The sequence below is a fragment of the Lampris incognitus genome, chromosome 2, assembly GCF_029633865.1.
Source record: "Lampris incognitus isolate fLamInc1 chromosome 2, fLamInc1.hap2, whole genome shotgun sequence".
Lineage (NCBI taxonomy): Eukaryota > Metazoa > Chordata > Actinopteri > Lampriformes > Lampridae > Lampris > Lampris incognitus.
In genome coordinates, this window is record NC_079212.1 from 143,831,799 (window position 1) to 143,857,542 (window position 25,744).

Sequence of the window (25,744 nt, forward strand, 5' to 3'; positions counted from 1 at the left end):
GAATCAATTCAGATTACAAACCTTTTCACTACAGGCTCCTATATTTAGAAATAACACCTTCCTTCTCTCTCTAAAATATGGAGCTTTTTCCATGTGGTTTGATCTTGGCATAAAGTCATTTAATGATTTGTATATTGAGGGCACTTTTGCATCCTTCCAACAAATTTCGGCTCAATTTAATATCCCAAAAAGTCACTTTTAAAAAAAAGATATCTACAGGTTCGTAGTTTTGTCTGTGTCACAAGCTCCCAATTTCCCTCTCTGCCCACAAGCCCCTCCACTGATCAAAAGGTACCATCTCATGTGGATATGAGAGAATTTTCTCTCTTCAGAGCGGCACATTGTTAGCTGTTAAAACATCTTGGGAGCTGGATATAGGCGAAGAAATTAACAATAACCTATGGAATGGGTCCACTCTTCTTCCATATACGCAAAACATGGTCTAATCCAATGTAAAATTATACACTGGACAAAACTAATTTTGTCAAATTTACCCCGATATTAACCCCGTCTGTGACAGGTGTCACCAAGCTCCTGCCTCACTGATTCATATGTTTTGGTCTTGGCCATCTCTGCATAACTATTGATCCAATATTTTTGAAAAGTTATCAGGGGTACTTCAGGTGCCATTTGATCCAGTTGCATTGACAGCGCTCTTCTGGGTAATACAGGATACACTGGTCCTGCCAAAAATTAAAGCAGACCTTGTGGCTTTCTTGACCCTATTGACTAGAAGACTGATATTATTTTGTTGGAAGTCATGCTCTCCTCCATCCCATGAGGCTTGGATCAGAGACGTTCTTCATTTTAGTAAATTAGAAAGGTCAAATACACACTGCGTAGGTCTACGGCCAAATTTTTCAAAATATGGCAACCCCTTTGACCATATAGAGACATTGCATTTCCAGAGTGTACCACAGTGAAGCTGACTGTTGGTTATTATTTTTAGTTGCAACTTTGTTCCTTTGATTACTAAAGACTTGTCTGTACCACTAACAGTACTTATGTTGCAATTTACCATAAAGACTGGTGTTTTTTGTTTTTTTTTTCCTTATTTTTATTTGTTAGAATATGGTGGGGGGGGGTATTTTTTTTTCTTTTACTACACAACTTTTTTATATATGTATGTATGTATGTATGTATGTATGTATGTATGTATGTATGTATGTACGTATGTATGTATGTATCTAACTACTGTTTTTGCCATATACAATGTTTACATGCCATCATTTTTATAAGTTTAGAAAAAAATGAAACAATTGTAGAAACTATTGTTTACATGTTAACAAACACATAGTTTGAAAAAAGGGGGAAAAAAACCCTACGCAGACATATGTTTTCAGAGCTAGGCTAGGAACTTGTTATCGTAACTTGTTGGTCTACTTCAACAGTATACCATCATATCTGCTCAACCCCGAAGTAAGTAGTTATTTCTTTGGGTTTAGCAAACCCCTAGAATACATCAAAAAAGGATTTTCTATGATGAAACACATGCACACAAAATTAGGGAAAACTTTTCAGACCTTAAACCTGCTTCTGCCTGACGTCACTTATGACCTCCCAGTCATGTTTAAAGCAGCTAAAGAACTGGGAGTATATCCGCAACTTGATCCTTGACAGTTGATACATCTGACATCAAAGAGATTTGGGGGGCATGACCTCTTCACCTTTCACCCATATTAAAGCCATAAATCACTTTGACAGAAATTATTTTATTACCCTCCCTAAGGAGGGTAAAAAACTAAAAGAAATAAAAAGAAATAAAGGGTAAAAAGAAAGAGCAGACAATTTCTATAGGGATTTATTTAGGAAAGAACAGATTGATGAAGACAGCACAGGACAAGTGTTGGATAAGGTGAAGGCCAGAGTAAGTGATGATGATAGAGAGATGTGAGGGAGACATAGGGCCAGGAGAAATAGAGGCAACAATAGCAGGGCTAGGTAGGAACAAGAGTCCAGAGATAGCTGGTTTAATTGGTGACTTTCACAGAGTTTAGAGAGGAATTAATGCCAGTGTTACATAGATTATTTAGTTGGATAGAAGAAAAGAACGATGCCAGGTAGCATGTCAACAGGGTTAGTAAGCATTATTTACAAGAAAGGGAGAAGGAATGTAACGGGGAGTACAGAAGAGAGGTGAAGAAGAGAGTGCAGGCAGGGTGGAGTGGGTGGAGAAGAGTGTCAGGAGTGATTTGTGACAGAAGGGTACCAGCAAGAGTTAAAGGGAAGGTTTACAAGATGGTTGTGAGACCAGCTATGTTATATGGTTTGGAGACAGTGGCACTGACGAAAAGACAGGAGGCGGAGCTGGCAGAGTTGAAGATGCTAAGATTTTCATTGGGAGTGATGAAGAAGGACAGGATTAGGAACAATTATATTAGAGGGACTGCTCCGGTTAGACAGTTTGGAGACAAAGCAAGAGAGACAAGATGGAGATGGCTTGGACATGTATGGAGGAGAGAGATGCTAGGTATATTGGGGAAGGGATGCTGAATATGGTGCTGCCAGGGAAGAGGAAGGCCAAAGAGGAGGTTTATGGGTGTGGTGAGGGAGGACATGCAGGTGGCTGGTGTGACAGAGGACGATGTAGAGGACAGGAAGAAATGGAAATGGATGATCCGCTGTGGTGACCCCTAACAGGAGCAGCTGAAAGCAGTAGGAGTAGGAATAGATTAGAAAACTATAGGTCACTTAGCATGTTAAATAATGATTATAAAATATTAGCAAGCATGTTAACCAACAGAATCAAAAAAGTTAAAGGAACGGTGGTGAGAAGCACACAGGTTTACAGCATACCAGGTAGGGACACAGCAGACACAATAAGTAGCATCAGAGACACAACTGACTTTATTAAGGGAGACAAAGGAGGGATAGTTATTAGTTCAGATTTGAATAAAGCATTTGGATAGGGAGATCACGGATATTTATACAAAGTCTTAGAGAAACTTGGTTTTGGGCATAGGCTGGTAGGATGGCTCAGAAGAAGGTACGATAGGGCAATTAGTTGTATTAAAATCAATGGGATAGTCACAGACACATTTAAGATAGAAAAGTCAGTCAGGCAATGGTGTGCCTTATCGACTCTGCTGTACTCCTTGTCGGCAGAACCTATATCAGCACTACTGAAGGGAAATAATAAAATTAGGGGTATAGAGTTACCAGGAGGGAGGGTGAGTTTAGTTTATCAGTATGCCGATGACACTACAGTTACCGTAAGGGACAAGGAAAGTGTAGTTGAGGTATTAAGATAGTTTAGAGCTGTATGGTAGGGCATCAGGGGCTAAAGTAAATATAGATAAGTCAGAAGTTATGTATATAGGGGCAAGTAGAGAAGCTTTTGGAATACGATTCAAACAGAAGGATTATTTCAGGGTGTTAGGTGTGAATTTAGGGATTGAGGATAAGGAAGGGAGAGATATACAGCATGAAGAAATACTGAATAAGATTAGGAAGACATTGGGGTTTTGGAAACTTAGAGGGTTGAAGCTGAAAGGGAAGGTGGTGGTTGTAAATGGATTAGTTATGAGTACGACTGTGTATGTAATGAATGTGTTGGATGTGCCTGAGAGTGTTGAAGGAGGTGAGTGATTTTCTGCAGGATGGGAAGGGAGCTAGGATAGCAAGGGAGGTGATGGAAAATGACTATGAAGATGGGGGGTTGAAGTTAATTTAGGGGTGAAAGAGAAAGCACTTAGGGTAAAATGATGGTTAGATATTTAAGAAACAAGAGGGATCATATATGGAAGGGGTTTTAAGGGAGGCAACTTATAAATGTGGAGGGTGTGGGGAGAGTGGAGTGTATATGCAAATGAAGAAAGGTATGTTGAATGGGGTGTCTGAGTTTTACAAGGAGGTGCTGGAAGCATGGGGAGTTTGTGAAATGTGTGCATTATGAACGTAAGAATGTGAAGCAAGTTTGGGCACAACCAGTGTTTTTAAATCCAAAAATCACATTTGAGGGGAAAATAATTTACAACAGGGTGATTTGGGTTTAGAAAGATAAGCAATTTAGTATATGAGTATGTACCAGGGTTTATGAGGGCACAGGAACTGGTAGATGAAGTGAGGGAAGGGGGGATGAAATGTGGTTGGGGACGGCAGAGAGGATATTTGTAAAGATCGGGGGGGGGGTGCCGACAGAATGGGTCAGTATGATTGAGAGAGAGGCTGTGTTGGATGAGGAAGGAGAGATAGAAATGTATGTGGGAGAAGGAGAGAAGGTCTGATGAGTGTGAAAACGAGAACAATGTATAGATGTTTAAGAGGGGAAGAAGTGAGAAGACCGGCTGTGGAGAAAGTGTGGGAGAGGGTTATGAATGAGATGGATGTAGGGAGGATATGGAGAAATCTGGAGTGAAGTGGAACAGTGTTGAATGTGAGAATTTTGACTTTTTATTAAGACACAACAGGGTATTCAATAATTTAATTATTAGTAAGTTTGATGTGAATGTGAAGAAAGATTGTGATGTATGTGTGTGGTGTGGGAGTGGAAGCATTTACGCATGAGTTTGTTGAATGTTGTGAGCTGGAGGGATATATGTTGAAAATGAAGGAATTAATAAGTAGATGTTGGAGAGGTGGGTTTGTTGAGAATGGAATGGAGAGAATTGTGGTTGTTTGGGGTGACTGGTAAAGTGAAAAGTAATGTTAATTTATTAAATTGTGTTTTAAGCCATGCAAGGTTTGATGTCAAGCTATTGAGGAATATAGGCCATTATGAAAAGAGGAGAGTTTAGGTGTGGGATATCTTTAAGAGTATAATGGAGACATGTTAATATGTTGTATAATTATGTTAGAGAAGATGAGTTTAGTGGATTTGTGGAGGGCAGCACTTTTATTGTGATTGGGGAAGGAAGGAGGGTAATGTTGTATTTTGATTAAATAGTGTAGTGTGTATGGTATATGTATATTTTTTGTTTGATTTCTTTGATTTGGTGGTGGTGGTTTGTAGACTGGAAGCCATGCCAAAGCCTACAGGTTACCTCACTATGTTCTGTCTTGTCTACCTGTGTTTTAATTTTTAATTCTTATCCTCTTTGATTCTATAGAGTTCAATGGGTTTGTGAAATATGTTGTTTCCCTGTTGGTCTAATATATGTGTGTTGTATTTTGGATGTTTTTTCTATAGAAATATACATAAAAAGGAAACATCAATCCACTATGACAATATCCCCTGGCTAAAGGAAACAACCACTGACAAATTGGTGGGGAAAAGTATGATTAACAAAATTACACCAGTTTGTACCCACTGTCCCATTCAAGCTGATGTAAAACCTGACGGTTCAGATACAGTGGTCATTATCTATGAAGCCCCGAACAAACAAAAAAAAGTCAGACAAAATATCAGCGATCATTTTATTAATTTGGACATGTGTAAAAACTGGAGTGTTGTTGTTCTTTAAAAAGGGATTTCTGCAGATCCTGCAGAAACCAACAAGATTTCTGACAAACAAGTAAATGAACTCTTAGCAGGTAACTGCCTACCGAGTATAGAGCAACAAACAACAAATGTAAAAAGTAGGTAGGTACTGCGCAATGGAAAGATACAATCCAGAGAAAGAAAATGCCACGATGTGTTATGTGTTATGTATGGGGTTGTAAATTTAATATCAAGGTGGCAAACGATCCCCCCCCCCCATTCCCTTCAGCAAAAAACCAAAACTGACCAAACAGCCCAGTCTAGCAGATGATGGCTCTAGTTGCTGCACCTGGAGGAGTTTTAGTAGTCTATAGCAGATCTGGAAGACCAAACATCCATGATCATATCTGTGCAAGGCACTTTGTCACAAGGGCGATTTCTTTGATACCACATTCTGATTTGAATGGTGTCAGCCTCCTCTTGCCTCTTATTCATACATATATTCTTAGTATACACTCACTGGCCACTTTATTAGGTACACCTTGCTAATACCGGGTTGGACCCCCTTTTGCCTTCAGAACTGCCTTAATCCTTCGTGGCATAGATTCAACAAGGTACTGGAAACATTCCTCAGAGTTTGGTTGATATTGACATGATAGCATCACGCAGTTGCTGCAGATTTGTTGGTTGCACATCCATGATGCGAATCTCCCGGTCCACCACATCCCAAAGGTGCTCTATTGGATTGAGATCTGGTGACTGGGGAGGCCATTTGAGTACAGTGAACTCATTGTCATGTTCAAGAAACCAGTCTGAGATGATTCGAGCTTTATGACATGGCGCGTTATCCTGCTGGAAGTAGCCATCAGAAGATGGGAACACTGTGGTCATAAAGGGATGGACATGGTCAGCAACAATACTCAGGTAGGCTGTGGCGTTGACACGATGCGCAATTGGTACTAAGGGGCCCAAAGGTTGCCAAGAAAATATCCCCCACACCATTACACCACCACCACCACCCTGAACCGTTGATACAAGGCAGGATGGATCCATGCTTTCATGTTGTTGACGCCAAATTCTGACCCTACCATCCGAATGTCGCAGCAGAAATCGAGACTCATCAGACCAGGCAACGTTTTTCCAATCTTCTATTGTCCAATTTTGGTGAGCCTGTGCGAATTGTAGCCTCAGTTTCCTGTTCTTAGCTGACAGGAGTGGCACCCGGTGTGGTCTTCTGCTGCTGTAGCCCATCTGCCTCAAGGTTCGACGTGTTGTGCGTTCAGAGATGCTCTTCTGCATACCTTGGTTGTAATGAGTGGTTATTTGAGTTACTGTTGCCTTTCTATCAACTCGAACCAGTCTGGCCATTCTCCTCTGACCTCTGGCATCAACAAGGCATTTTCGCCCACAGAACTGCCGCTCACTGGATATTTTCTCTTTTTCGGACCATTCTCTGTAAACCCTAGAGATGGTTGTGCATGAAAATCCCAGTAGATCAGCAGTTTCTGAAATACTCAGACCAGCCCGTCTGGCACCAACAACCATGCCACGTTCAAAGTCACTTAAATCACCTTTCTTCCCCATTCTGATGCTCGGTTTGAACTGCAGCAGATCGTCTTGACCATGTCTACATGCCTAAATGCATTGAGTTGCTGCCATGTGATTGGCTGATTAGAAATTTGCGTTAACGAGCAGTTGGACAGGTGTGCCTAATAAAGTGGCCGGTGAGTGTATATGTATATATATATATAATCCTGTGACTCAAGTAAATTCTTTGTCAGACAGTACAAGCCTGTTTCGTGATTATTTTGCTCCTTATTTGTTCTGCACTTTCCTTACCATTGAGTGTTTCTTTTAACAGTTATTTTTATATATATGTGACAGAAGGGTACCAGTAAGAGTTAAAGGAAAGGTTTAAAAGATGGTAGTGAGACCAGCTATGTTGTACGGTATTTGGAGACAGTAGCACTGATGAAAAGACAGGAGGTGCAGCTGGAGGTGGCAGAGTTGAAGATGCTAAGATTTTCATTGGGAGTGACAAAGGAGGACAGGATTAGGAACAAGTATATTAGAGGGACAACTCAGGTTGGACGGTTTGGAGAAAAAGCAAGAGAGGCAAGATTGAGATGGTTTGGACATGTGTGGAGGAGAGATGCTGGGTCTATTGGAAGAAGGACGCTGAATATGGAGCTGCCAGGGAAGAGGAAAAGAGGAAGACCAAAGAGGAGGTTTATGGATGTGGTGAGAGAGGACATGCAGGTGGCTGGTGTGACTGAGGAAGAGGCAGAGGACAGGAAGAAATGGAAACTAATGATCTGCTGTGGCGACCCCTAACGGGAAAATCCGAAAGTCATAATAGTACATTCTTATATTCTATATTCATATATTCTTATTATATTATTTGACTTATTTTACCTTGTTGGGTGTTTGTTTGTTTCATGCTGCAGTAATACAGTACAGATAGGGTATTGTATGCTGGAGCATGGTGCACACGTTTACATATTTTATTCTTATTTCTATTTCTCATTTCATCTTCTAGACATCCATCCATTATCTGAACCGCTTATCCTGCTCATAGGGTTGTGGGGATACTGGACCCTATCCCAGCAGTCATTGGGTGGCAGGCGGAGAGACACCCTGGACAGACCACCAGGCCATCACATAGGGCCGCCCCATCCAGTCACCCACACACACACTTATTTTTTTATTTCTATTTTCTTATCTTGTATCTTCTTATTTTTTCTTTAGCAAAGCGTAAGTGTCTGTAATAGGACCCAATTTCCCCTCAGGGATTGATAAAGTATTCTGATTTTGATTCAGTGTTGCCACAAGTAAGCACAGCCAAAGAGAACTCAAAATACCAACATATTTTATTTATCATAGCAAAAGGTCAGCAAAAAGATATTCCATGAGCTGTTTATTTTATACAACTATCCTGTAGCACAGCCCATTATCTTTGTCCTCTTTATAGACAAACAAGTTGGGAAAGTGGACAACATGTATGGTCTGAACAGTATGGTTTACTAACCTGCTAGCAAATACCGCAGACAACATACACTATATGGACAAAAGTATTGGGACACACCTCTTAATCATTGAATTTGGGTGTTTCATTCAGACCCATTGCCACAGGTGTATAAAATCCAGCAGCTAGCCATGCAGTCTGCATTTACAAACGTTTGTGAAAGAATGGGTCGTTCTGAAGAGCTCAGTGAATTCAAGCGTGGTGCTGACATAGGATGCCACCTTTGCAATAAGTCAGTTCGTGAAATTTCTTCCCTGCTAGATATTCCACGGTCAACTGTAAATGGTATTATTGAAAAGTGGAAGCGTTTAGGAACAGCAGCAACTCAGCCACGAAGTGGCAGACCACGTAAAGCCACACAGCAGGGTCAACGAGTGCTGAGGTGCATAGTGCGTAAATGTCGCCAACGCTCTTGTTGACTCAATAACTGCAGAGTTCCAAACTTCCTCTAACATTAACATCAGCACAAAAACTGTGCCCCGGGAGCTTCATGGAATGGGTTTCCATGGCGAGCAGCTGCATGCAAGCTTTATATCACCAAGCACAACGCCAAGCGTCGGATGGAGTGGTGTAAAGCACACTGCCGCTGGACTCTGGAGCAGTGGAAACGTGTTCTGTGGAGTGACGAATCACGCTTCTCTGTCTGGCAGTCTGATGGACGAGTCTGGGTGTGGTGGATGCCAGGAGAACGTTACCTGCCTGACTGCACTGTGCCAACTGTAAAGTTGAGTGGAGGAGAGATAATGGTATGGGGTTGTTTTTCAGGGGTTGGGCGAGGCCCCTTAGTTCCAGTGAAGGGAAATCTTAATGCTTCAGCATACCAAGACATTTTGGACAATTCTATGCTTCCAACTTTGTGAGAACAGTTTGGGGAGGGCCCTTTTCTGTTCCAGCATGACTGTGCCCCAGTGCACAAAGCAAGGTCCATTAAGACACGGTTGGGTGAGTTTGGTGTGGAAGAACTTGACTGGCCCACACACAGCCCTGACCTCAACCCCCTCGAACACCTTTGGGATGAACTAGAACGGAGATTGTGAGCCAGGTCTTCTCGTCCAACATCAGTGCCTGACCCCACAAATGCTCTTCTGGATGAATGGGCAAAAATTCCCACATACACACTCCAAAATCTTGTGGAAAGCCTTCCCAGAAGAGTGGAAGTTGTTATAGCTGCAAAGGGGGACCAACTCCATATTAATGCCTAAGGATTTAGAATGGAATGTCATAAAAGCTCCTGTAGGTGTAATGGCCAGGTGTCCCAATACTTTTGTCCATATAGCGTCGTTCCCAAATGGTTTGACATGTATGATGAAATATCCAGATATGACAGACACCATGCTCTACTTGTGTGCAGGAAACAAAAAGGCTGTCTTTAATGTCCCTTCTTTTCACAAGAGCTTTTGTGGACTCCAATTAGTCGTATATTTCAGGTGTGTTTCTTGTGTGATGGCATGTAACCGTAATCATTCTTACCTTTGTTAGGGTTGCCCAGCGCTGTGATCCAGCTGTGACCCACCATCAGGCCCTTCTCACAGATCAACTGCAGCTGCAGATGGAATAATTAAACTCATAAACTGGTACTAAATAATTACATACAGCAACATTCTGTTCATACACAACAAATTACTGGACAAATATATCAGATTTAGAGATGCACTAATTGATCGGCCAGTGACCAGATTCAGCCGATTTTCAGCTTGATTGGCCATAACCGACCAGTTAATCTCAGATATATCAGATTCTGTGCTAATGGTTCATGTCACACACACAGCGGCACAAACAGTAAAATCCCAGCCACACACACATGCTAAAAACACGTTATTGAAAACCGTTGCTTACTTTGGGAAAATAAAACCTGTTAGAAAAAGTGGGATACGCTTCAATAAATGAATTCATGAAATTCATCAGCTACAACCAAAAAGGAATCATCTCCTCATCAGATGGTCATAACACCAAATCTGTCTCGGAATTCATTTACTTGGGAAGCAACATCGAATCCACCTAAAGAGATGTGCAGCTTCGAATTGGAAAGGCTTGGGGTGCCATTGAGGGACTTAACGTCATCTGGAAGTCCATGTTACCAGACAAACTGAAGCGAGAATTTTTTTCGAGCAACAGCTGAGTCCGTTCTCACTTATGGATCATCTTCTTGGAGCCTCACTAAACGGCTTGAATCCAAACTTGATGGGGATTTCACCAGAATGCGGCATGCTGTACTAAATGTATCCTGCAAGAACGACCCTACAAAGAAGTGTCTCTATGGCAATATAACCGCCATCTCAAACACTATCCGAGAACGAAGGGTTTGATTTGCTGGTCATTGCTGGAGGAGCAACGAAGAACTTGCAACACTCTGTTTTGGTCACCCAAATGTGGAAAGACACGTGTGAGAAGGCCTTCAAGAAATTACATCAATCAACTTGTCGATGACACAGGATGTCCATCTGAATATCTTCCAGCTGCTATGCAGGACAGAGACTGATGCCGTGAGAGGGTCAGAGACATCCAAGGACATTCGAACTGATGATGATGATGATGATGACACTTCCTTCATTTTTAGTTGGATTTTATTTATACAAAAAAGCTTGTCCAGTTACCTGGAGCACTTTTTTGAGATTTGTTTGAGTGACAATGGGAGAAGGTCCTGTAACCTGGCGCGGTTTTGGAGAAAATTTAAGTTATTTAATAGTCAATGTTTTATTATGACCATTATTATGTATTATTATGAACAACTGAAATTTCCATTAAAAAAAAAAATTACAAAAATGTTTGTATATGCTGTCCAACTATAGCTGTTAGGGCGGAACCCCCCCCCCCAGAATTGGCAGGTCGGATTAAAAAAAAAAAAAAAAAAACGGAATCGGCCAAGGAAATTGCTATCAGTCCACGTGTACTCTGATTAATTAAATATTAATGTTCGAATCAGTACAAACAATTGAAATATCTCCAGTTTTAAGATGTAAAGGAAAACACAGAAGAGGGACAGAGAAATTGAGGTGCTTGCCAGTAAAGAGGAGAAAGCAAGAACAGAAACGACAGAGACTAAACCAAATTACATTACAATCATTTTTCATTATTTTATTAATATAGGCTCATAGTTATGTTAAACCTCAATAATTATATTTAGTTATCACATGACCTTTGTATTTATTCAGTGTGTAATGAGTTTGTTTGAGATATTCTCTAGTTGGTTTAGTTTGGATAATTTAGTGATCTTACTTATTCTTAATATTCATCATCATCAGTTCCGTAACCTATGGAGGTCGTAGTAGCACAGCTGATGCCTCAACAGGTTGAGTCATCACTGTGTTTCAGTAGGGGGAGTACCTGCTGGTCCCTATCTCCTCTCCAGGTATGGAAGGCCATTGGTTCACAAAGGAACTCATCTGCCCTTTGACAGGTTTTGTTTTTAGTCCTGCTGGGTGTCCACATAGCCTCCTTACAACAACCCAAGGGTTGAAGTGGGGGTGTAGGTTTAGTCGCCGACAACCCAATGGTTGCAGTTTAACATCGTACCAAGTGTGTATTATACTGCAGTGAAAGGATTACTATTGGACTACATGTAATGTTAGTAAATAAATGAGTTGGTTTATATAGCACCTTTTTAAAACAAAGTTATAAAGTGCAGCACAAGATACAGATAAAAAAAACATACATGTACAGTTATATACATCTAATCATCAGCCACTTCTCCAGGGTCAGGCCGCAATGTCAGCAAGCTAAGTAGGGCACTCCAGATGTCTCTCTCCCCAGCAACGACCTCCAGCTCCTCCTGGGGGATCCCAAGGTGTTCCCAGACCAGACTGGACATCCAGCGAGTTCTGGGTCTACCCCAGGGTCTCCTCCCAGTTGGACGTGCCCAGAAAACCTCCAAAGGAAGACACCCTGGAAGCATCCTAATCAGATGCCTGAACCACCTCAACTGGCTCCTTTCAACATGAAGGAGCAGCAGCTCTACTCTGAGCTCCCTCCGGATGTCCGAGCTCCTCACCCTATGTCTAAGGCTGAGCCCAGAAACTCTACGGAGGAAACTCATTTCAGCTGCTTGTATCTCACCCTTTTGGTCACCCAAAGCTCATGGTGAGGGTTGGAACGAAGTTCGACTGGTAAATTGAGAGCTTTGCCTTCCGGCTCAGCTCCCTCTTCACCACAACGGTCCGGTACAACATCCGCATTACTGCTGATGCTGCACCAATCCATCTGTCGGTCTCCTGCTCCATCCTACCCTCACTCGTGAACAAGACCCCAAGATACTTGAACTTCTTCACTTGAGGCAACAACCCATCCCCAACCCGGAGGGAGCAATCCACCATTTTCTAGTAGAGAACCATGGCATCATTTCAACTCAAGAGAAGCAACTCCCTCTCTCTCTTTAGGTGCAGGTTTAAGTTAGTGTAACAACTACGGATGTGTAGACTTGCTAACTCTTGACTAGCGGGTTGGACCCTTAAGATGACTGGTTAGCCCATGGTGCAGGAGATCCGGCTGCGGCGGTTCCTGGCAGCCCCCCAAATTCGCTACATTGGTGTCAGAAGTAGGATGGTGAGACCGTGCTATGTTATATAATTTGGAGACAGTGGCAGTGACAAAAAGACAGGAGGCGGAGCTGGAGATGGCAGAGTAACGAGGGAGGACAGGATTAGAAATGAGTACGTTAGAGGGACAGCTCAGGTTGGACGGTTTGGAGACAAAGCAAGAGAGGCAAGATTGAGAGGGTTTGGACATGTGTAGAGGAGAGATGCTGGGTGTATTGGGAGACGGACGCTGAATATGGAGCTACCAGGGGAGAGGAAAAGAGGAAGGCCAAAGGGGACGTTTATGGATGTGGTGAGAGAGGACATGGCAGGTGGCTGGTGTGACAGAGGAAGATGCAGAGGACAGGAAGCGTGGCTGTTGCAGCAAGAAAAGCACTATAAAATGCAACTTGATTGATTGATCTGCTGTGGCGACCGCTAACAGGAGCAGCTTAAAGTAGTAGAGAGGTGTCAGAAGTGGGATGGTGAGACCGTGAGGCCATCGGAAGTGCGTGCGCCCAGAGGCATGAGGAAACTGGTATGCTGAAGCACAAGGACACACGTCCTGAGGGAGGGGGTAGTGTAACGATCACAGATAACTAGACTTTAGTCCGAAACCTGGATCTTCCACACCACGGGCGACAACGTTAACCAGTTGACTAAAGGGTCCGACCCGTTAGCCAAGGGCTAGTGAGTCTAATCATTCGTGGTCATTACACTAGTCTTAAATTTTGTTTTTTCTTGCTGTTTAAAAGGTTACGGTTAGGATTAGTGTTAGGATCAATTACAGGGTTTAGGGTAAGTGAAAAAGGATTTTGAGTGACAAATTTTCAGTCCCCACAAGGATAGATAAGCAAGTGTGTGTGTGTGTGTGTGCGTGGTACATGTATGCAAGTGTCACCTTAACAGAGTCAGCCGATAGGAAGTAGTAGCACTCTTCCAACTCCTTGTCCGTCCTTCCCTCCACTTTCATCTCCCTCCTCTTCTCTACAAACTGACACACACACACACACACAGAGTATCAGCCATTTAAACAAAACAAGGTTTGCAATTGAATAAAGGGATTCAATGGGGTATCACTCTTATGAACTAAGGTTTGTACTTCTGGTTTCATTTGGGTTATGTTAATACTGCAAGTCAGTGCGCTGAAATTTACCAGACTCTGAGAACAATTATTACATAAATTGACCGAATTAGACTTAAGGGAAGGATAATCAATTCATGGCCATCAACAGTGAAATAACCCCTTCCTACTTAAGGTATCCAGCTTCCTAAAAGTCATCCTTTCATACAAATCTGTAGGCTAAGCTGACATCGACTCGCAAGCTCACAACATGTCAGAGTGACACAGAAAAGAATCTCCAATATATCAGGTAGGTAGATCAACTTGATCTCCTTTTTAAAATGTTTAGGCTCTTTTTCTCTAATCAAAGGAGGCTGTGCTCATCTATCCATCTCATCGGTCTCTCACCTCTTTCTCCTGCACCTCACTGTACACCAACTGTGGTTTGGAGTAGGTGAAGCAGCTCGTGGAGCCTGTGTCTATGTAGCTAGACGTCAGGATGTTCAACATGTCCTCATATTCCCTGGATTCTGTGGATACATACTGGAAAAGAGCTGGAGAGAAAAACAAGCAGAGAAACAGACAGTCAGGCAGAGAGAGAGAGAGAGAGAGAGAGAGAGAGAGAGAGAGAGAGAGAGAGAGAGAGAGAGAGAGAGAGAGAGAGAGAGAGAGAGAGAGAGAGAGAGAGAGAGAGAGAGAGAGAGAGAGAGAGAGAGAGAGAGAGAGAGAGAGAGAGAGAGAGAGAGAGAGAGACAGGTTAACAGCAGGTCTAGGGAGACAGACAGAACAACAGGGACAGAGACCGAATGAGGGGGAGACACTCCATCTGCCTCTCTCACAGTCTCATCCATCAACAAATCTATCATTTTTACTGAGAAGGTTCTGTTCTTCAAACCTGCTACTCTCCTTTCAACACCTTTTTTAATCAGCGTTTGCCGGACAAGCCTCACTAACACAATTAACAAACACAACTTTCCGGACTACATTCATTCATTAGTTCATCTTCAGCCACTTCTCCGAGGTCGGGTCGCAGTGGCAGCAAGCTAAGTATAAGTAGGGCACTCCAGACATCCCTCTCCCAACCAACTCCTTCTACTCCTTCTGAGGGATTCCAAGGCATTCCCAGGCCAGACTGGTCATGTAGTCCCTCCAGCGAGCTCTGGGTCTAACCCGAAGTTCTCCTCCCAGTTGACCGTGCCCGGAAAACCTCCAAAGGAAGGCGCCCAGGGGGCATCCTGAGCAGATGCCCGAACCACCTCAACTTTCGATGTGAAGGAGCAGCGGCTCTACTCAAAGCTCCCGCCGGATGTCCGAGCTCCTCACCCTATCTCTAAGGCTGAGCCCAGACACCCGACGGAGGAAACTCATTTCAGTCACCTGTATCCACAGTCACTACCCAAACCTCATGACCATAAGTGAGGGTTGGAACAAAGATCGACTGGTAAATTGAGAGCTTTGCCTTCCGACTCAACTCCCTCTTCACCAAAACGGTCCGGTACAACGTCCGCATTAATGCTGCACCAATCCACCTGTCAATCTCTCGCTCTATCCTACCCTCACTCGTGAACAAGACCCTGAGGTACTTGAACTCCTTCACTTGAAGCAACTCATCCCCAACCGAGAGGGAGCAAGCCACTATTTTCCGGTAGAGAACCATGGCCTCAGACTTGGAGGTGCTGACTCTCATGTTTTTAAAACCATGCAGTCCCTCTAAAGAGTGAATGAATAACTATCATCATGATGGTTAACTGTTAACTAGATGGCAGGATTTGATGTTGCCATCCCTTACAATTAAACTAGTTTAAGTTCCTGCATAGAACACCTTTTCATGCAAACTAATAGTCCCATTACCAGGAGTTATCAGTTTAAAAATGGGCGGCACGGTGGCCCAGTAGTTAGCACTGTTGCCTCACAGCAAGAAGGCCCTGGGTTCGAAGCCCAGGCTGTCCCAGGTCGTGTGTGGAGTTTGCATGCTCTCCCCTTGTCTGCGTGGATTTCCACCGCGTGCTCCGGTTTCCTCCCACCACCAAAAAAAAGGCATGCATGTTTGGGTTAATACTCCCGCCTGTGCCCGACCGAGACAATGAAAAGAAGAACTCGAGTTGGTCTCCAGGCGCTGCAGCTGCCCACTGCGCCTAATACAACAGGATGGGTTAAATGCAGAAAACAAAATTTCGTTGTAACCTGTACAATAACAAAGTGGCTTGCTTTCTTCTTAAAACTGCAGTAAGCGATTTCTGACCACCAGATGTCAGTTGGCAGTGCAAAAGAACTTGCAAAACACACACACAGAACACACACACAATCAGCTAAACCACTGCTCACCCCTCCCTTCTTTCTCTGCGGTGGCTGAAGTGTAACAGACATGTCCACAATCTATTTTTACAACGGGAAAATGTTCACATAAGACTCAAAAGTGGTGCTGATGTGCTCTTTTTCTTCTGGGTGTGTTAAGTGCACAAGTGTTTGCTGACATGTTAGCCTACGAACTTGACAACTTCATAAATAGCAATATGTTAACGCAATTGCTTCCCCTCTGTTCTGCGAGCACCACCCTCAGCCGCGTCCTCATCTTGCGAGTTTTGAGTGTCTTATCCATGCTTTTATAAGGGGAGGGTGTCTGGCAAGAGAAGGACAGACTCAGCCAGAGAGGGGATTGCACTTTGCCGGAGCAGCAAAACCAAACAATGAGCTAAAAGTTAAGGGAGATTGTAGGTCAGGTGAATCGGCTGTACTAAATTGTCCGTAGGTGTGAATGTGTGTGTGTCAGCCCTGTGATGGCCTGGCGGCCTGTCCAGGGCATCTCCCCGCCTGCTGCCCAATGACTGCTGGGATAGGCTCCAGCATCTCTGCAACCCTGAGAGAAGGATAAGCGGTTTGGATAATGGCTGGCTGGACCTACTAATTAAGGTGATTTTTCTAGGAGCAAGGCATACACGGATTCTGTTACTCTGAGGTACATTTGTTCCTCCAATACTTGTTCTAAATGTTAGAGAATAGATTACAGTAGAAGGTCTATTTACAACCAAAGACAAAACAAATTCATTTCGAATTTTTATAGGTTCTTTCCAATAAGTAAGATTAGGATAATTACGGCAAATTAATTTGGTTGGGCTAGGTTGGCCCCTTCTTGTCTTTTTTTCTTTCTTTCATTTCTTTCAAGGCCACTGAAGTTATCTCGCCCACTTTTGGCAGAGGCCAAAAGAGCTTCCTCAAACTCTACGTGTCTGATTTCAAGAGCCACGGGGCCTTCCCCAGGTCACAAATATAGTGGGGAAGAACAGTCAGTCAGCTGTTGACAAAAGTTCATCCAGTGTGAGCTAGTTTACTTTCATCACATCTTTAACAGGTCACTAGCCACCAATAAGAGGTCCCATTTAATTCTTGTTGGCTGGTGAAATATTAAGTCATCAGCAGATGAAAACTTTATTCTTAAAGAATACATGACATCCAACTCATCCCAGATTACAGGCAGAGATAAAATATTTAGAACCTGTTATAGTCACGGTGGACTAGAGGAGCAATAGAGGAGGTACAGGGCTTCTTCAACTCAACATGCTCGAGTGTCTTTTATACGTGCCCAATAATCCAGGTAAGAAAATCAAAGAAGGTTGAATCAGTTCATCTGGACACAACGTTTATTGAGAGAAACGTTTCATCACTGATCTAAGAGACCTCTTCAGTCTAAAATGACTGCAGGTATCCCCACCCTTATAAACAATAGTGGCATAACGACCCAAAACAACCATCAGGGTCATATGCAAATACGGGCGTGACCATTAAGTAGAGTTACAATGGCCGCGTGTACTATCACAGAGGATTTGGGAATGCTTGCAATCACAGCATTGTAAGATGCGACAGAAGTAATCTTAGCCCCCCCTCGGTTCTGGGATGGTTGTTCCCTCTTCATATAGATGGCCCCTTTGACTCCCCATTCAAACTAGCGTTCCTCCCTATCAAGGATGTGCACATAGTCATCCTTGAAAGAGTGGCCACTGGCCTGTAGATGGGTGTAGACCAGTGGTTGCTAACCATGTGCCATGGAGAGCCATGTGTATGCAGGTTTTCATTCCAGCCGGACTCCACACCAGGTGATCTCACTGATTAGCAAACCTTCAACCAAAGAAGAAGAATGTATCAGGGAAACCACCTGGTGTGGAGTCGGGTTGGAATGAAAACCTGCATACACATGGCTCTCCATGGCACATGGTTAGCCACCCCTGGTGTAGTCCTGGCCTGACAGGTTAGCTCTCGTATGTTGTGCCACCCTCTTGGCCAGCGTCTTTTTAGTTTCCCCAGTGTACAAAGTCACGGCATTCCTTCTGGCACTTAAAGAGAGACTGACATGCCCTTTCTGAACACAATTTTTTAACACTGGGAGTTTGAATTATAACCGAAAATAGGTGTGGTTTTATGAATTTAAAGCTATTGGCTACCGTCTTCCAGGGTGGTCGTTTGGGTGTGGCTCGGTGTTCGCGTGGGTGGGGCTCGGTACCGCTTGTCACTTGCCATAGGAAAAAAAAAAGAGAAGTTCAGTGGCGCAAGGATTTGAATCACTGAGCTAACTAGCTAGCTAGCTAACTAGCTTATTTGCAAGGCATAGTTGGCTGATCCGAAGCCTGGTCTCAGGCCAATGTCGGTACCACACCTGGCTTCAGTAGCAACTTCTTGTGAAAACCCACGTTGAAGGGGGTCATGTTCTCAAAAGAGTCTCGTGTGAAGTGTAGATTGCACATTTTTGAGTTTTTGGAGAGATCTGCTTCTCGTAACCCGATGGCTTCACGCCACTGTCTCAGCGTTTCGGGATCTCTCGTTCCGCCCGAGTATGTTTGGGCCTTTACAATGCTATGATTGCAACTATTCCCAAATCCTCTGTGAATAGTACACATGGCCACTATAACTCTATTTAATGGTCAAAGCAATTTGCATATGAAAACGATCCTTGTTTTCGGTCGTTATGCCACTGTATTGTTTATAAAGGTGGGGATTCCTGCAGTCAGTTGAGACTGAAGAGGTGACTTAGATGAGTGATGAAACATTTCTCTCAATAAATGTTGTGTCCAGATGAACTGATTCAACTTTCTGTGATTTCCTTACCTGGATTATTGAGCATGCACAGAGACAGTGTGGGCTAACTTTGGGTTTTATGGGAGCCACACAGATTTTCATGTTTACCACCAACAAATGCAGCTCTCATCCCTACAAGACAGTTTAAATCAGCTTGGCTACAAGAGTTCACCTGGTTACGTTATGACAAGGGGAAAATGTACTGCACATTTTGTGATCAAGCAGGACAAGAGATTGCTGGTAAAACAGAGTTCATTACCAGTTCCGAGTCATTTTAAAAAAAGAAACCGTTAAGAAGCCTGCCCAGTGATGGTAAAAAAAACATAAGAACGCCAGGGATTGTGTAATTGCTCAGTCTGCCCCTCGTTCCAACCCCAATAGTGAAACAGTGCAACGTGCTAGTGATAATAAAGTCGCAGAAAAAGAGATGAGGGAATTGAAAACAAAATTCAACACAGGCTACACGATTGCAGTAGAAGAAATCCATCCATCCATTTTCCAAACCGCTTATCCTGCTTTCAGGGTTGCTGGAGCCTATCCCAGCAGTGATTGAGCAGCAGGCTGGGAGACACCCTGGACAGGCTGCCAGGCCATCACAGGGCCGACATACACATACCCATTCATACCTAGGGGCAATTTAGTATGGCCGATTCACCTGACCTACATGTCTTTGGACTGTGGGAGGAAACCAGAGCACCCGGAGGAAACCCACGCAGACACGGGGAGAACATAAAAACTCCACACAGAGGATGACCTGGGATGACCCCCCAAGGTTGGACTACCCCGGGGCTCAAACGCAGAACCTTCTTGCTGTGAGGTGACCACGCTAACCACTGCAACACCATGCTGCCAAGTGGAAGAAACACCAGTCATAAAGTTTAGCTCTCAGATTCTATTGATGAAGAAAAATGGCATGGATGTGTTAAATACATATGATAATGATACAGCATGTGCAGAGTTTGTAGGTTGCATTGCAGATGAATTGAATGTGTGCTGGAGGGGGCTTTACAGGTAAATTAAATCTGTTATACAATTTTATTGTATACTGTATCTGATGGAACAGCTGTGACTTGTCTAGTAGGGTTGGCCGAACTTGTTCAGTCATACAGAAGGAACCCTAAATACTATCAAGTCGCTGCTTGAAAATGCAGATCCCCTCAATCCAAACTGGTGGGTACAAAAAATTAGTGCTTTTGGAGCGGATGGTGTTAAATGCACTTATTGTAAGTCGCTTTGGATAAAAGCACCGGCTAAATGACTGTAATGTAATGTAATGGTGCAAGTGTTAACATGGGTGCAACAACGGGAATAGGGGCACGTTTCAGAGGCGATATAGGTGAACTGTCCTTCCACTGTCTACCTCATCGTCTGGAATTGGCAATGCTAAGCACTCAATGGTCAGTGCCAATGATTGAGAAAGTCAGACCTTTTGCAGCATGTGTGGAAAACACATCATTTCAGTCCTAAAAGCAAGCAAAAACTGAAGGCAACAAGTGCAGAATTGGGCTGTTCAGTATGAAACTCTTTGGCTGTTAAAACTCAGCGCTGGCTGCCACACATTTATCGGGCACTCTTGTTTTCCTTCCGTCAAATTACACAACAGGGCAGGGGCAATAAACTGCTGTGCATCATCACATGGAGCACCTTGCAGCCACATCCAAAAACACTGACATAGCACATTCTGTTGCAAATGGAAAGCGTCTTTTGTTGCATGATCTTTTTTCAGTGGTCTCAAAACTCAGCCTCACACGTCTGATTCTCCCACACGCGGTTGCAGCTGTTGAGAGTTGTCTGGAGACAGTTAAAAAGTTGAAGGTAAAGCCACTGAGAAAAGGGAAGCTCCAGGAATCCTTACAGCACATAGGGAAAGATTCTGAAGGTACAGAGAAGCAGGAAGTTCTGCCAGTAAGCAAGAGGCAGAGAGCTGCAAGTAGGGCCCCCAAAGTCATGCCACATTCACAAATGATCTGAATGCAGTCATTGATAAAACCAGTGACATTACTGTTAAAGCACTAGAGAGAGGATTTGGAAACATGCTGATGAATTTAACAGAGAAAGGACATTCAAAGGGATCAGAGGTTATCAGGTCCTTTTCAAGTGTTCTGTCATGATGCCAGAAGATGTTGTTAACTATGGCGAGGAGTAGATTGACACATTAGTGAATTGGTACAGAGAGCTCTTGACACACAGCGGATGTGATGTTAAAGCTGTCAAAAGGGAATGGAGAATGCGGAAAACATTAGTGAAAGGTCAGTTCATGCATAAGACATACACTGAGTTATGGAAAGTGATGCTAAGGAAGGAGCCATTCTGCAGATTTACTGCACAGATAAGAGCATTCTTCACTTAGTTGAAAATATGCTGGTGCTTCCCATAGCTGCAGCTCAGTGTGAAAGAGGATTCTTAGCACAGAATAGAATCAAGTCAAAAGTATGCAGTTCCCAAAGTGTTACAATGCTGCAAGACTTGGTGAGGATCAGTACTGAGGACCCCTCACTCCAGCAATCTGACCCAGAGCCCGGTGTGGAGCGCCGGTTGTCTGCAAGCAAAAGAAGGCGCAGACGTGACTACACTGACTGGCCAAGTGACATTGACATGGTGGTGGTGGGAGATACAGACTCTGAGCCTGAATAAGCAGGAAACAACTAATAGTACGTCGTTGAATAAAAAAAGTGAACAAATAAATAAAAGACTGGACATGTAAGTATTTATGGTAATATGACTGCAGTATATTGAACATTGCACATAGTGTACGTAAAGAATACATTGTGTAGATCAGCATTTCCCAAACCTCCCCTGGAGGACCACTTGTCCTCCCTGCTCCAACACAGCCGATTCAAATGATCAACTTGTTATGAACACCTGAAGCTGCTTAATAACAAACTGATCATTTAAATCAGCAATGTTGGAGCAGGGAGAGATCTAAAACATGCAGGACAAGTGGTCCTCCAGGAGAGGTTTGGGAAACGCTGATGTAGACTATGGGAGGCAGAGCAAACAAAGGCAGACAGTACAGAGGAGAAAGAAAAGGCAGTGTGAGGCAGCCCTTTAACAATGTAGTATATGACATCACTATATTTTGGCTCCTAAATATTTTGGGTTTAGGAGCCATCCCACACACACACACACACACACACACACACACACATATATATATATATATATATATATATATATATATATATAGCCAGGGAGGCAGCGTCAACTTTGAATGTTGTATTTACAAACTGCAACAGACAAAATCTTACTTGTTCTACCTTTAAACGCTGGACATCTTGAATATTGTTTTCATTTAAGCCCATCGACAAAAGTTCGTTGCTTTAAGTGTTTTACAGAATAGATGGAAAGCAAAGTTGTTCATCTCCCTTTTCTGCTGATCTGAAAAATGATTCAATCTGCCTCTATACGTTTCAGGATTTTTGACTGCGGTGTGTTTTATTGTTTGTTTTTACTGAGTATTTCACTGATTGTTTTTATTGATGTATTACTATTGTAAATAAAATTCCTATATGCACAATCTGCCTCAATCCAAACGTGCCTGTTTGCGCCCGTTGCAGATCAACGCTTACACACATTTGCTGCACCTAACGAAATCCAGCCGTAATCCAACGGAGCTGGATCAAGTGCAACTGGACTTGGTGTAGTATATCCGTGAAGACGTTTGGCCTCTAGTCCAAGAGGCTTCCTCAGTTGGTGCCTTTCTGACTAGACCAAGCTAGTCTGACTGGCTGCTGATGAGACTCAGATATTGATCCTCCTCCAGTTGCACTTGATTCAACTCCTTTGGGTAACCACGACCTGGATGAATGAGAACATTAACAGAATTCCAGCGGGTTTCCATCTTAGCAACAACTGGGACATTTTTCCCAAATGTCAGACTTGCCTTGCTTTTGCACCGTAATGGCCTGCTTTGGACTTGTCAGCTTCCATCCTCCTGGTTTTACGCTACCTAGCTAAACCCACAGGGACCCGCAGTTTTGTTTTTGTTTTAGCCACCCGCAGCTCTCGCGAGATTTGCGCAGCCCTCCAACGCGAGTTTTGTGATCCGTTGCCGTCGTAGTAAACACGAATGAATGCGGTAAACTAGCAGCGTTGGGGTTTAAAGGTCAAGTGTGTGTGTGTGTGTGTGTGTGTGTGTGTGTGTGTGTGTGTGTGTGCCATAAACCGTACACAGGCCCGGGTGCACGTTACACTTACAAACACAACAAAACACACTAAATAAAGGCGCTATAGAGGCGCTGGTAACCCGAGTTAGCTGGTTAGCGGCTAACTAAGAGCCCGACGTGACATAAGCCCGACATGACATAAGCCCGACATGGCAACGCGTCGGCATGTCGGCCGAAACACGTTATAAACATGCATAAACGCCTCTCGGCGGACGCACAACACACCGACGGGGTTTAGCAGCGGCTAGCCGCCAGCGGGTGACAGCTAGCCCCGCAAGGCCCACCTCTCTTCTCCTTGTTTTTCCTGGGAATGTGAAATTTCAGCGTCTCCATCGGCATGTGTCTCCGGTGGACCAGGCTGGGCGCCGCGGTCCTCGCTCCGGCGAGACGCCCCGGTTTGTCCCAACCGACATTCGACGACGCCTGCTCGCCATCTTGCCGCGCCGCCGTTCCACCGCCGTCCGCGACCGCCCCTCGGCGCGCCCGGGCCGCCACCGCCGCCGCTCTGTGCCCCAAGTCGCTCCTGTCGTCGCCGTCGTCCATCGTGGAATACCAGCAGCTCCGCCCGTTAGAGGCGCTACCACCGCACCGACGGCTGCCCGCTTGTGGAGCCGTGCGCCCGCTGCGTGACGACTAGACCGCCGGGCCGCGGCAGAGCCAGTCGGACTCCACCACACGCTTCGACATGCTGCCCGGGAACCTGATTGGCCGCGGCGCGTCCCGCGGCTGCGAAAAGCGCTCGGGCCGCCCGCGGGGCCCCTCGTTACGGAATAACAGCGACACCTAGAGGAATAAAATATATATATATCCAAAAAAAACACGAAAATCCAAGACGGCTGGATGGATCTTTAATTTCCCATTATTACACCAAAGACATTTGATTAAAGCGAGCCTCTTGTCACTTAACAGGAAAAAAAGGAACAGGCGCTGCGGTGCCAACAGCGACACCTAGAGGAATGAAAAATATCCAAAAAACCCACGAAAACCCGAGACGGCTGGATGGATCATATTCAGTGCATGTTTTTAATTTCCCATTATTACACCAAAGACATTTGATTAAAGCGAGCCTCTTGTCACTTAACAGAAAAAAGGAACAAGCGCTGCGGTGCCAACAGCGACACCTAGAGGAATAAAAATATATCCAAAAACTCACGAAAACCCGAGACGGCTGGATGGATCATGTTCAGTGCATGTTTTTAATTTCCCATTATTACACCAAAGACATTTGATTAAAGCGAGCCTCTTGTCACTTAACAGGAAAAAAAGGAACAGGCGCTGCGGTGCCAACAGCGACACCTAGAGGAATAAAAATATATCCAAAAACTCACGAAAACCCGAGACGGCTGGATGGATCATGTTCAGTGCATGTTTTTAATTTCCCATTATTACACCAAAGACATTTGATTAAAGCGAGCCTCTTGTCACTTAACAGGGAAAAAAAGAACAGGCGCTGCGGTGCCAACAGCGACACCTAGAGGAATAAAAAATATATCCAAAAAACTCACGAAAATCTGAGACGGCTGGATGGATCATATTCAGTGCATGTTTTTAATTTCCCATTATTACACCAAAGACATTTGATTAAAGCGAGCCTCTTGTCACTTAACATTGAAAAAAAGAACAGGCGCTGCGGTGCCAACAGCGACACCTAGAGGAATAAAAAATGTCCAAAAACTCACGAAAACCCGAGACGGCTGGATGGATCATATTCAGTGCATGTTTTTAATTTCCCATTATTACACCAAAGACATTTGATTAAAGCGAGCCTCTTGTCACTTAACAGGAAAAAAAGGAACAGGCGCTGTGGTGCCAACAGCGACACCTAGAGGAATAAAAAAATATATCCAAAAAACTCACGAAAATCCGAGACGACTGGATGGATCATATTCAGTGCATGTTTTTAATTTCCAATTATTACACCAAAGACATTTGATTAAAGCGAGCCTCTTGTCACTTAACAGGAAAAAAAGGAACAGGCGCTGTGGTGCCAACAGCGACACCTAGAGGAATAAAAAAATATATCCAAAAAACTCACGAAAATCCGAGACGACTGGATGGATCATATTCAGTGCATGTTTTTAATTTCCCATTATTACACCAAAGACATTTGATTAAAGCGAGCCTCTTGTCACTTAACAGGAAAAAAAGGAACAGGCGCTGCGGTGCCAACAGCGACACCTAGAGGAATAAAAATATATCCAAAAACTCACGAAAATCCGAGACAGCTGGATGGATCATGTTCAGTGCATGTTTTTAATTTCCCATTATTACACCAAAGACATTTGATTAAAGCGAGCCTCTTGTCACTTAACATTGAAAAAAAGAAGAGGCGCTGCGGTGCCAACAGCGACACCTAGAGGAATGAAAAATATCCAAAAAACCCACGAAAACCCGAGACGGCTGGATGGATCATATTCAGTGCATGTTTTTAATTTCCCATTATTACCAGAAAGACATTTGATTAAAGCGAGCCTCTTGTCACTTAACAGAAAAAAGGAACAAGCGCTGCGGTGCCAACAGCGACACCTAGAGGAATAAAAATATATCCAAAAA

General features: G+C 43.7%; 1 protein-coding gene across 2 annotated transcripts in view; it reads right to left on the reverse strand.

The window, feature by feature from the left end:
- Positions 1-23,937, reverse strand: part of LOC130107556 (protein TASOR-like) — a 75,034-nt gene extending 51,097 nt beyond the window's left edge. For both annotated transcript variants that reach the window (XM_056274213.1, XM_056274212.1), the window contains exons 1-4: positions 23,476-23,937; positions 14,367-14,512; positions 13,797-13,889; positions 9,855-9,927 (exon numbers count right to left, since the gene is read on the reverse strand). In XM_056274213.1, the coding sequence (XP_056130188.1) occupies positions 9,855-9,927; positions 13,797-13,889; positions 14,367-14,512; positions 23,476-23,734 (571 nt within the window). In that variant the 5' untranslated portion in view covers positions 23,735-23,937. The remainder of the gene's footprint in view (positions 1-9,854; positions 9,928-13,796; positions 13,890-14,366; positions 14,513-23,475) is intronic.
- Positions 23,938-25,744: the final 1,807 nt, after the last annotated feature.